This window comes from Schistocerca gregaria, chromosome 10, assembly GCF_023897955.1.
Source record: "Schistocerca gregaria isolate iqSchGreg1 chromosome 10, iqSchGreg1.2, whole genome shotgun sequence".
Lineage (NCBI taxonomy): Eukaryota > Metazoa > Arthropoda > Insecta > Orthoptera > Acrididae > Schistocerca > Schistocerca gregaria.
The window spans coordinates 206908980-206922165 of record NC_064929.1 but is presented as its reverse complement, the minus strand read 5'-3'; the positions used below and the strand labels follow the sequence as shown (position 1 = coordinate 206922165).

Here is a 13186-nt window from a genome sequence, read left to right as displayed (position 1 = left end):
TCAAACGGAAGTCCATCGAAGAAATTTCGGCATTTGTTGAGGAATCATTTTGATATGAGGTATCCGTGATCAGATGACCGTCAGTTTGGCTTTAGGAAAGGTAAACGCCCCACAGAGTCAACTTTGACGTTGCGACTGATAATGGGAGCAACAATAAAGAAAAAATCAAGACAGTTTCATAGGATTTGTTGACCCGGAAAAAGTCTTCGACAAATGGTACAGGAGGATGTTCGAAGTTCTGAGGAAAGTAGTAGTAAGATTTAGGCTCAAATGGCTCTGAGCACTATGGGACTCAACTGCTGTGGTCATTAGTCCCCTAAGATTTAGGCAGAGACGGATAACATACAACGCGTACATGAGACAAGAGGGGTTAATAAGCGAGGAAGACCACGAACGAAGCGCTCGGATTAAAAAGTGTGTAACACAGGAATGCAGTTCTTCACCTCTATTCTTCAATCTTTACATCAAAGAAGCAATAATGGATATAAAAGAGAAGTTCAGGAGTGAACTTAAAATTTAAGGAGAAAGGATATCAGTAATACGGTTCGCTGATGAAATTGCAATCCTCAATGAAGAATGAACAGTCTAACGAGCACAGAATACGGATTGACTGCAAGGCGAACAAAGACGTAAGTAGCAGAAATACGAACAGCGAGAAACTTAACATCAGGATTACGTTCACGAAGTAGATGAAGTTAAAGATCCTACCAATTAGGCAGCAGAATAAGAAATCATGAACGGAGCAAGGAGGACGTCAGAAGCAGATTAGCACTGGCAAAGAGCAAGCGCAAGAGCAAGTATCAAACATAGGCGATAATTTGAATAAGAAATATATCAGAGTGTACGTTTGAAGCACGGCATTGTATGGTAGTGAGACATGGACAGTGGGAAAACCAGAAGATGGTTCAAACGGCTCTGAGCAATATGGCACTTAACATCTGCGGTCATCAGTCCCCTAGAACTTCGAACTACGTAAACCTAACTGCATTAAAGACACGTAACGTGTATCCACATGACATGTGGCCTGTAGTTGAAGAAGTGTCATGATGATCTCTCCATTGGCAAAAAATTCCGGAATAGTCCCCCATTCGGATCTCCGGGAGGGGACTGCCAAGGAGGAGATTACCATGAGAAAAAGATTGAATAATCAACGAAAGTATAATGTTCTACGAGTCGCGGCGTGGAATGTCAGAAGCTTGAACGTGGTAGGGAAACTAGAAAATCTGAAAAGGGAAATGCAAAGGCTCAATCTAGATATAGTAGTGGTCAGTGAATTGAAGTGGAAGGAAGACAAGGATTTCTCGTCAGATGAGTATCGGGTAATATCAACAGCAGCAGAAAATGGTATAACAGGTGTAGGATTCGTTATGAATAGGAAGGTAGGGCAGAGGGTGTGTTACTGTGAACAGTTCAGTGACCGGGTTGTTCTAATCAGAATCGACAGCAGACCAACATCGACAACGGTAGTTCAGGTATACATGCCGACGTCGCAAGCTGAAGATGAACAGATAGAGAAAGTGTATGAGGATATTGAAAGGGTAATGCAGTATGTAAAGGGGGACGAAAATCTAATAGTCATGGGCGACTGGAATGCAGTTGTAGGGGAAGGAGTAGAAGAAATCGTAACAGGAGAATATGGGCTTGGGACAAGGAATGAAAGAGGAGAAAGACTAATTGAGTTCTGTAACAAGTTTCAGCTAGTAATAGCGAATACCCTGTTCAATAATCACAAGAGGAGGAGGTATACTTGGAAAAGGCCGGGAGATACGGGAAGATTTCAATTAGATTACATCATGGTCAGACAGAGATTCCCAAATCAGATACTGGATTTTAAGGTGTACCCAGGAGCAGATATAGACTCAGATCACAATATAGTAGTGATGAAGAGTAGGCTGAAGTTCAAGACATTAGTCAGGAAGAATCAATACTCAAAGAAGTGGGATACGGAAGTTCTAAGGAATGACGAGATACGTTTGAGGTTCTCTAACGCTATACATACAGCAATAAGGATTAGTGCAGTAGGCAACACAGTTGAAGAGGAATGGACGTCTCTAAAAAGGGCCATCACAGAAGTTGGGAAGGAAAACATAGGTACAAAGAAGGTAGCTGCGAAGAAACCATGGGCAACAGAGGAAATACTTTAGTTGATTGATGAAAGGAGGAAGTACAAACATATTCCGGGAAAATCAGGAATACAGAAATACAAGTCGCTGAGGAATGAAATAAATAGGAAGTGCAGGGAAGCTAAGACGAAATGGCAGCAGGGAAAATGTGAAGACATCGAGAAAGATATGATTGTCGGAAGGACAGACTCAGAATATAGGAAAGTCAAAACAACCTTTGGTGATATTAAAAGCAACGGTGGTAAAATTAAGACTGCAACGGGAATCCCACTGTTAAATGCAGAGGAGAGAGCAGATAGGTGGAAAGAATACATGAAAGCCTCTATAAGGGTGAAGATTTGTCTGATGTGATAGAAGAAGAAACAGGAGTCGATTTAGAATCGGAATTTAAAAGAGCTTTGGAGGACTTACGGTCAAATAAGGCAGAAGGGATAGATAACATTCCATCAGAATTTCTAAAATCATTTGGGGAAGTGGCAACAAAACGACTATTCACGTTGGTGTGTAGAATATATGAGTCTGGCGATATACCATGTGACTTTCTGAAAAGCATCATCCACACAATTCCGAAGACGGCAAGAGCTGACAAGTGCGAGAATTATCGCACAATCATCTTAACACCTCATGGATCGAAGCTGCTTACAAGAATAATATACAGAAGAATGGAAAAGAAAATTGAGAATGCGCTAGGTGACGATCAGTTTGGCTTTAGGAAAAGTAAAGGCACGAGAGAGGCAATTCTGACGTTACGGCTAATAATGGAAGCAAGGCTAAAGAAAAATCAAGACACGTTCATAGGATTTGTCGACCTGGAAAAAGCGTTCGACAATATAAAATGGTGCAAGCTGTTCGAGATTCTGAAAAAAGTAGGGGTAAGCTATAGGGAGAGACGAGGCATATACAATATGTACAACAACCAAGAGGGAATAATAAGAGTGGACGATCAAGAACGAAGTGCTCGTATTAAGAAGGGAGTAAGACAAGGCTGTAGCCTTTCGCCCCTACTCTTCAATCTGTACATCGAGGAAGCAATGATGGAAATAAAAGAAAGGTTCAGGAGTGGAATTATAATACAAGGTGAAAGGATATCAATGATACGATTCGCTGATGACATTGCTATCCTGAGTAAAAGTGAAGAAGAATTAAATGATCTGCTGAACGGAATGAACAGTCTAATGAGTATACAGTATGGTTTGAGAGTAAATCGGAGAAAGACGAAGGTAATGAGAAGTAGTAGAAATAAGAACAGCGAGAAACTTAACATCAGGATTGATGGTCACGAAGTCAATGAAGTTAAGGAATTCTGCTACCTAGGCAGTAAAATAACCAATGACGGACGGAGCAAGGAGGACATCAAAAGCAGACTTGCTATGGCAAAAAAGGCATTTCTGGCCAAGAGAAGTCTACTAATATCAAATACCGGCCTTAATTTGAGGAAGAAATTTCTGAGGATGTACGTCTGGAGTACAGCATTCTATGGTAGTGAAACAGGGACTGTAGGAAAACCGGAACAGAAGAGAATCGAAGCATTTGAGATGTGGTGCTATAGACGAAGGTTGAAAATTAGGTGGACTGATAAGGTAAGGAATGAGGAGGTTCTACGCAGAATCGGAGAGGAAAGGAATATGTGGAAAACACTGATCAGGAGAAGGGACAGGATGATAGGACATCTGCTAAGACATGGGGGAATGACTTCCATGGTACTAGAGGGAGCTGTAGAGGGCAAAAACTGTAGAGGAAGACAGAGATTGGAATACGTCAAGCAAATAATTGAGGACGTAGGTTGCAAATGTAACTCTGAGATGAAGAGGTTAGCACAGGAAAGGAATTCGTGGCGGGCCGCATCAAACCAGTCAGTAGACTGATGACCAAGAAAAGAAAAAGAAAGTAATGCCCCACATTTATTACTCAGAACATATTTATTGTTAAGAGTCAGAATTTGGTGACAATATCGATCAACATATCTTGTTCATGTCCTGTTTTTCTACGTAGTCTTCACACACATCCATGCTCGTACCGGTCGCTCGGTTCCAGACTGAAGCGCCTAGAGCCGCTTGGCCACACCGGCCGGCATAACAGAAGAGAATCGAAGCATTTGAAATGTGGTGTACAGAAGAATTCTGAAAATTACATGGGCTGATAGGTAAGAAATGCGGAGGTGATGAAAGGAATAAATGGAAAAGACTGACAAGATGAAGGGACAGGATGGTAGGACATGTGTTAGGAATTCAGGGAATGACTTCCTTCGTACCAGATGGAGCTGTACAGGGTAAGAACTCTAGGGAAGACAGAGTCTGGAACACATCTAACAAATAATGAAGGACGTAGTGTGAAAGTGCTACTCTGAGATGAAGAGGATGGCACAGGAGGGGAAACTAACCATCGTGTTCCCGTGTCCACTCAACTGCACCATGTGACAAGACATGCTCTCGGGACCCTTATATGAAGTATTCGGTACCACGATTATACGTATTATACGATACACATTTCAGAGCATACCAAACGTTAAAATATAACTTTTGGTGCTCTGTATTGTATCAAGAGCATTGTATACGAAGTGTATAAAACGTTGAACCCCTATAGCTATCCCCATGTTATGTAAAGTACTCCAAATTATCTTAGTATCTAAATTCCTGTTGTAATTAAAAAGATATTAATTTTTTTCTATTAAGTCACATTTCTCAAGCAGAATTTTTATACTAAATTTAAACAGCAATTTTAGAAATAGCTTTCTTATAGTCAGTCATTTATTACATACTAGACTGTAACTGTAACTGTAACTTCTTATGAAACAACCAACTTTAATTGTAACTCAACATGACTTTGTTGAACAATACTTTCAAAGAACTTGTATTTCTAAGAATATAAGAGCTCGGGAATGGGAGCAGAGTTGCAGTTGTTTTCAAAAAATGTTCAAATGTGTGTGAATTTCTAAGGGACCAAATTGCTGAGGTCATCGGTCCCAAGCCTTACACAGTATTTAAACTAACTTATGCTAAGAACAACACACACACACACACACACACACACACACACACACACACACACACACACACACACACACACACACATGCCCGAGGGAGGACTCGAACTTCCGGCGGGAGAGGCCGCGAACCCGTGACATGGCGCCTCTAACCATGTGGCTACTATTAGCGGCAGTTGTTTTCATATAGTTCGAGTAAATCATCTGTAAAGACAGATTCTTTCTTTGAGCTATCCATTGTACGAATGTTCCGCAACAGTATAAAATTAACACAAAATGCAAACTATGTGCTGAGGTAAATTACACTACTGGTCATTAAAATTGCTACACCACGAAGATGACGTGCTACAGACGTGAAATTTAACCGGGACGAAGAAGATGCTGTGATATGCAAATGATTAACTTTTCAGAGCATTCACACGAGGTTGCCGCCGGTGGCGACACGTACAAGGTGCTGACATGAGGAAAGTTTCCAACCGATTTCTCATACACAAACAGCGGTTGCCTGGTGAAACGTTGTTGTGATGCCTCGTGTAAGGAGGAGAAATGCGTGCCATCACGTTTCTGCCTTTGATAAAGGTCGGATTGTAGCCTATCGCGATTGCGGTTTATCGTATCGCGACATTGCTGCTCCCGTTGGTCGAGTTCCAATAACTGTTAGTAGAATACGGAATCGGTGGGTTCATGAGGGTAATACGGAACGCCGTGCTGGAGCCCAAAGGCCTCGTATCACTAGCAGTCGAGATGACAGGCATCTTATCCGCATGGCTGAAACGGATCGTGCAGCCACGTCTGGATCTCTGAGTCAACAGAAGGGGACGTTTGCAAGACAACAACCATCTGCTCGGAGAACATGGCTACGGTTACCCTTGACGCTGCATCACAGACAGGAGCGCCTGCGATGGTGTACTCAACGACGAACATGGGTGCACGAATGGCAAAACGCCATTTTTTCGGATGAATCCAGGTTCTGTTTACAGCATCATGATGGTAGCATCCGTGTTTGGCGACATCGCGTTGAACGCACATTGGAAGTGTGTGTTCGTCATCGCCATACTGGCGATATCACCCGGCGTTGTGGTATGGGGTGCCATTGGTTACACGTCTCGGTCACCTCTTGTTCGCATTGACGGCACTTTGAACAGTGGACGTTACATTTCAGATGTGTTACGACCCGTGGCTCTACCCTTCACTCGATGCCTGCGAAACCCTACATTTCAGCAGGATAATGCACGACCACATGTTACAGGTCCTGTACGGTCCTTTCTGGATACAGAAAATGTTCGACTGCTGCTCTGGCCATCACATTCTCCAGATCTCTCACCAACTGAAAACGTCTGGGCAATGGTGGCCGAGCAACTGGCTCGTCACAATACGACAGTCACTACTCTCGATGAACTGTGGTATGGTGTTGAAGCTGCATGGGCAGCTGTACCTGTACACGCCATCCAAGCTCTGTTTGACTCAATGCCCAGGCGTATCAAGGCCGTTGTTACGGCCAGAGGTGGTTGTTCTGGGTACTGATTTCTCAGGATCGATGCACCCAAATTGCGCGAAAATGTAATCACATGTCAGTTCTAGTATAATATATTTGTCCAATGAATACACGTTTAGAAATTTTAATGGCCAGTAGTGTAATATACTTGATATATCTATATAACATCCTTCAGCATGACTTCGGTCTGTTGGACGTTACTTTTAGTGTTCGTGAAGCACACTAGCTGTAACGAGTACTTTCCGGCAATCACTGATTTACTGTCGAAACTCTATAGTGACGCAGCACGGACTGTCTTACGCGAGGAGCGTATTGTCCACCTCCTCATACGTTAATCCACTGCAACTGTATCATTGACGGAATGAAAGCAAGAGATGCAACTGAACAGTACTCAGTCGAAGCCTAAACAATGATTGATACAAATCTGTGAGAACGCAAGCTTTACAAACACAAAGCATTCATCCCCTATTACCTGCATTTATCCTGCCGTGCAGGTATTCATTCGACAGCATAGTCATGAAGGTAACTGACGTAACAAAGCGACTGATTGTTCCAGGACCGTACGAAACAGTTATCTGAACGGAAGAGATTGGCGTTATTTGGAAGAAGCTTCGGTCATTGCCGACATCAAGCACGTAAAATGTTGGATCAATGGGAACGAAAGCAAACGTTTCCCTAGCAAAAATTCATATCCATATTCGCATATTTGTTTTGTTACGTAGGAACACTAACAGCATTAATAAATTTTTTAGCCTTTCATTTATCTTGGAGGAAATTAAATAAGGCTGCGACCTTATACAGTTACATTAAACTATTTCAAATAAACACGAAGAACGATTTTCTTTGCACCTGGGTCCCCACCTGATGGGAGATTCCACACCGCATGCAACTGTCTCAGTTTTTACACAGATTCTTTATCGTGCTACGTAGACACTTATCTAGTTACGAACTTGCAGCATGATGTAGGGGGAAAATAGGTCCGCAGCTTGTCTTATAATGGAAATAAATGGTTGTAGCTCCGTCGTACTGTAAGCTACTTTGAGAGGTCTCTATTTTTTTATTTCTTGGTGGTAACTAATTTCAGATATCTGTGTCCATTTTGAAACCATCCGTGCAGTGAGTGTGACAAATTTAGGCGACAGCCCAATTATAGAAACTGCCCCTGCGATAATAAAAGCCGTATATGGCCGACTTAGCAAGAGCAAAATACACCACGTATGACGCACTTTAGAGAACTCTGGTTTATTTTGTTGTTGTTAAGTCGGCCATATACAGCTTTTATTACTGCAGGGGCAGTTTCTATAATTGGGCTAGCGCCTGTATTTGCATACTTACTGCACAGGTAGATTGAAAATTGGCACAGGTGTGCGAAATTAGTCACCATCAAAAAATAAAAATAAGTACTTCACAATGCATGTTACGACGGTGCTACAACCATTTATTTCACGTATTTAGATGATCGATCATAAACAATCTGCGATGGCAAAAATTGCCAAGTCACGCGAGTTTTGATGCTCAGGCAGCTAGCAAACGTAAATAGGTGCTTGACAAATGATCTAAGATCAAAATTATTCAATAGTACGAAAGGAAAGTAAAGATCGAGTGTTATGCAATCTTTCATAAAATATAAAGGATCAGCAATATTCGCCTTTACGTATGTAACAGTGTCATTTAACAGACTGTATCTTTAAATTTCCCTAATGCGAAGTGCTCAGTATTCCAGTTATCTCAAGTGAAAAACGTTCTGGAAAAATATAATAAACTGTACTCAGAAAACCTATTTCTTAGTCATTATCAAGTGCCTGAATACAGAAAAATATTCACGAGTAGAAAACCTCTTTTTGGCTTTTGTGCGAGAAAAGTAACGAATAGACTTATATCAAATTACTGACAGAATAAGGACCAGTTACAGTAGGGGAAAGTGTTGTACCTAGACGATAGTGTACATAGGAACTCACGATGTGTTTTGGGGTCTACTTCAGTCTAGAGATTGATTTGAGAATCAAATGAAGGAATGCGCGCTTCAGGCAGCCAGAAGCAGTATGCGCCATTTTCTAAAATGTTTGTTGTTTTGAAACATGAGGTTGTGTTTCATGCAGAGTTTGTAAATATTCAGCGTTCACCACATTTAAGTGCTATATAATATGTTAAAGCTATTTACAGTATACCGTTAATTCTCCAGGTACATATCTTTATGACGAATAAAATCCTATATGTTTTTTAAAACATGTGGATGGTTAAGCCATACGTTGTCGGTAGCGCACTTTGTTGTACACACGAACAGATGGCGGTCTTTTACCGTGGCACACGTGATATTTGCAGATGAAGTGAGTTTCTGTAATATCTTCAGTAGTTGTCACCAGTCATGAATATGAAAATTTATGTATGTGTCAATAGCTACTATTTCAAAATACTTTTGCTTAATTCGATTTCACTGGTGTGTAGTAGAGTAACAATGTAACATCGACTGTTGAATACAATTTTGACAATACTGTTTCGATTACAGCGCTTTTAAATTTGTTGGATGTTTGTTTTTAGGTACTTGCCCATACTGTACCTCGAAACATGTTTTCAAATTCCGAAAACACTAAATTTTCCGGAGTATTTCTCGTAATTTCGAAAAACGACTGCAGCACACAAAAATTGAATGCCATTATTTAAAAATGCAATAAGGAAACGTATTAAGGTAACACTCTTCCCTACAAACCACCAGGTGCGTCCGCAAAGTCAAATATCTCAACCATCATTATTCACGAATTACTCGAATCTAAAGTCGTAAAACTGTATAACAGGAAACATACATCACAATTCGTAACATGAGCCACATACAGACCAATTACGAATTACGGTTGGTACTTTCATGTTATAAAGTTTTCTGTTTTCTACCACTTTTGCACTCATGCTTTTTGATAATGTCTGTTTTTCAGAGATTTGACTACGTTGGACGCACTTGATGGTTTGTAATGTAAGTCGCTCTTGCTCTGTGAGTTATTCGATATATTTGTTAATTTTTCTATACAACAGATGAAATAAACTTTTGCATTAACGCTTGTTTTTCTGTATTCAGGCACTTGATAGTGATCAAGAAGGTCTAAACCTGTTTTGTTCCAATAAAATAAAGGTTTAAAGCTATTTAAATTCCACCAGTCCAAATGCTCGTTTATATGAGCATGCGCGTTTGCTTTTACTTATGTAAAACACCGTCAGTGGTCATGTTTACAATTTCGGTTTACTTTCTAGATCTAAAAACAGGTCGTTACAAAAGACACTGAGGTACGATTTTCTTTTCACTTGCTGCATTTTACGCCCGATTTTCGCTTACAGTTAAGTCTGCTAGCACATTTCATGTGTTCCTACCTTTGATACTGGTGCTTTTGTATACTCTCACTTTTTGTTTGCTGCGTTGGCGTCTGTCTGCATTTCACGTCAGCAAACGAGTAACGCCACAAACAAACACCTTGCCAGACGAAGGAACACCTCAAAAATTAACAAGCGGGCGTCACTTGCTGACGTTAGGACAAATCGGACGTAAAATGCCTTGAGTTAAAACAATCACACCTCAGTATCTTTCGCGAAGAATTGCTTTTAAATGTCTAAGGCAAAGCAAATTTTAAATATGTTTCATTGCAGAACGCTGACGACATGATACATCAAGAAAGCGGAATGCGTGTGGTGATACAAATACGCGTTCTTTTTTTAATTTTTTTTTTTTAGTTGCACAGACGGAATTTAAGTACCTCAAGGGACCGACTTGGAGCAGGAGAGGCACCACAGGACATTTTAATTTCCACTGTCTATACTTTTACAAATAAATTCATAAAACTTTGTCAGCATGACCAGGAAGAGTTCAGGATTCACGCTCATAGCAGTGGAAGTTCAAAAATATAACAAAAATATATATTTTTTACATTTGAAATGTCATCTTTTTTTCTCTTACTAATGGCTGCATTCGTTGCTATAGGTACACTTTTCTTCATGAGTAAGGGAGATTCTTCTATGAATTTTGCACAGCATACTTACAGGTGTATGAAACTCTAGAATTTTCCAAATGTATTACAAACTGTGCTAAAAATTGAGATATTAAACCATTAAATTTGAGTTTTTTCTAAACATGAAATTTAAAATGTAACAGCTCATTTATTTTTTAATTAATTAAATAAATTCTGGAGTTTCATACACCTGTAAGTATGGTTTGTATGCTGCTAAAAATTCATCGTAGAATCTCTCTTACTTCTGAAGAGAAGTGTACCTATAGCAACAAATGCAGCCAATAGTAAGTGAAAAAATCATGAAATTTCACATGCAAAAAAAGTTATTTTGTTATACTTTTGAAGTTACATTGCTAAGAGTTTGAATCGCGAATCCTTCCTGGTCGTGTTGACAAAGTTTTATGAATTTATTTGTAGAAGTATAGACAGTGGAAATTAAAATGTCGTGTGGTGCCTCTCCTGCTGCAAGTCGGCCCGTTTGACGTCCTACCTAGCTTAAATAACTGTAAAGCAACTATGGACGTTATATACCGTAAACACTGCTTTTTGTGTAGGATGTCTTCCATTAGTTAAATTTATTAAGTCTGTTTGGGGCTGTAATCGTGAAACTTACTTCAACTGTTGCCAATTTGACTGGCCGTGTAGCGTACTATAAAAGTCGGAATATCTGATGGTGTGGAATTCGTTCTCACCCTTCAGCGACTAGGACGCAGTGCTTTTATTGGATAAACAGCGCGGGGAAGGAAGTATCTTGATCGTTTTGTGGCGAACAGAGGACGTGCCATGCAAAGCGAACAGGCAACACCATGCCGCTCTAGGAACTAGTTCCCTAGCGGAGAGCCAAGCGTGAAAGTGAGGCGACAGTGGAGATTCTGACGTCGACCGGTGGTGACTCACCATTCTCGGCCGCCGTGGAGACGGACACCTCAGCTCCCGCCACGTGGCCAACCAGTGCAGCGGCAACCATCGCAGTCAACCACAACGGCCCGTGGAGGGTCAGCCACCGTGATGCGTGGCTTCCGTAGCGCCTATTCGGCGCCGGACGTCTTCCCCCCATGTTTTTTACTTTCTTTAAAAAAAAAAAAAAGCTCGCTGTTGCAAACGGTATACCGGGAGGAAAGTGAGGGGAGGCAAAGTATGAAGAGGCTAGCGATTTAAGCTGGTGGACAACATGGATGAGAATAGGGAGGAATTGTAAACGAACTACTGTGCGGCGGAACGAAGCGAACGGAAAAGAAAAATGCGGAAACAAAAGGCTGCTGCCCGCGGGATTTTTCTACGTGGGGGTGTTCCGGCGGTCGTCACATCCCTGCCGGCGGGTGGCAGTTTTCACCCCCTTCTGCGGCACAGGGGGGTGGCTTCTCTGTTTTCGGCAATATTTTCGTTGTTTTCGCCCGCTTATCTCGCCGCTAGACGGATTCGCCGCATGTGTGGGGTGGTGTCGGTGGGGGCAAGTACAGCGACGCGTCGGGCGATAGTGGGGGGGTGAGGGATCCCCGCGACGAGTGGCCGGCGGGGCGGCGTCGACGTCGTGGTCGTCCTGGCCGAGTGGTGAGCGCCGCTGCCGCTGCTGCACCGGGAGATTCCAGCGTGCAGACTGTGGGCTCGCAGCACTGCAGCGCGCGTCGATGACTCACGGGGAGGGGGGGGGGAGGGGAGGGAGGCAGGGTGGGGGGCGGCGAGAGGGGAAGGGGAGGGGCGGAAGGGAGAGTGGGGAGCGGAACTCTGGGTCTGTTGTGTCCAGCGCGGCGCAGCTATGCGGAGCCCGTCTGCGGATGGGATTACGGCCGCGGAGGCTGCGCCGAAAGCGACGAGGGAGGGAAGTTGGGTAAATTTTAATGTAGGTTAATTCTTACAGAGAAGAAAACAGCAACCAGCCACTATTAATACTGCTATTTATGCAGGTAAATAGCGCCGTTACCGGTTTCGAACTGGCAAGTTCATCATCAGTCGGCTGTTCACAAGATTTTCAACATACACTTTACACTATCGCCCGTTTACGATTTTTATTATTCCACTGTGGCTAAGTATTTGTGGTGTGTTGTTGCCCTACGGTAGAGAAACAGTGTTAGAAGCGCCCTATGTGAAAATAACTACCCTCCAAACGATGAAATACAGCGTAAATAAATATGTGAGGTTGAGTGGTTACTAAGTACCATAACCACTTAACCTCACTGTTTTTCTACCTGTCACGTCTCTTGCAGCGGTATCTCCGCGATATTTTCAGAAATTTTATAAATTATATAACTCAGTACATATCTCGAAATATCTCTTCTTACCTTACCCATTCCTAAACTTTAATATACGATGATTATCAATGCAAAGTAGTTTCAAGCAGTATTATTCCTTGGAGCTTCCATTTACTCCATGGATTAGCTTTTCTGCTATCTATGTTTTCTCTTATGAAAAGATGGATTCGGATCTTGCCGATTAGCCGTGAAAGAAGGAGGATGTATATGTATGTATTGTTGAGATAGTCGCCATCTTGATGAGATTCTGTATGAGAAGGAATTTAATACACGAACTAAACTAAAGTAAGTGTGTTCACGTATTATTTAACTGATTATAACTGACAGTGTCTGCTTACTACGCTGTG

At 41.8% G+C, this 13186-nt stretch overlaps 1 protein-coding gene across 3 annotated transcripts in view; it reads right to left on the bottom strand.

Annotated features, from left to right (window-relative positions):
• Window positions 1-12173, bottom strand: part of LOC126293481 (platelet endothelial aggregation receptor 1) — an 800502-nt gene extending 788329 nt beyond the window's left edge. For all 3 annotated transcript variants that reach the window (XM_049986725.1, XM_049986726.1, XM_049986727.1), the window contains exon 1: window positions 11488-12173. In XM_049986725.1, the coding sequence (XP_049842682.1) occupies window positions 11488-11647 (160 nt within the window). In that variant the 5' untranslated portion in view covers window positions 11648-12173. The remainder of the gene's footprint in view (window positions 1-11487) is intronic.
• Between the last annotated feature and the right edge of the window lie 1013 nt (window positions 12174-13186).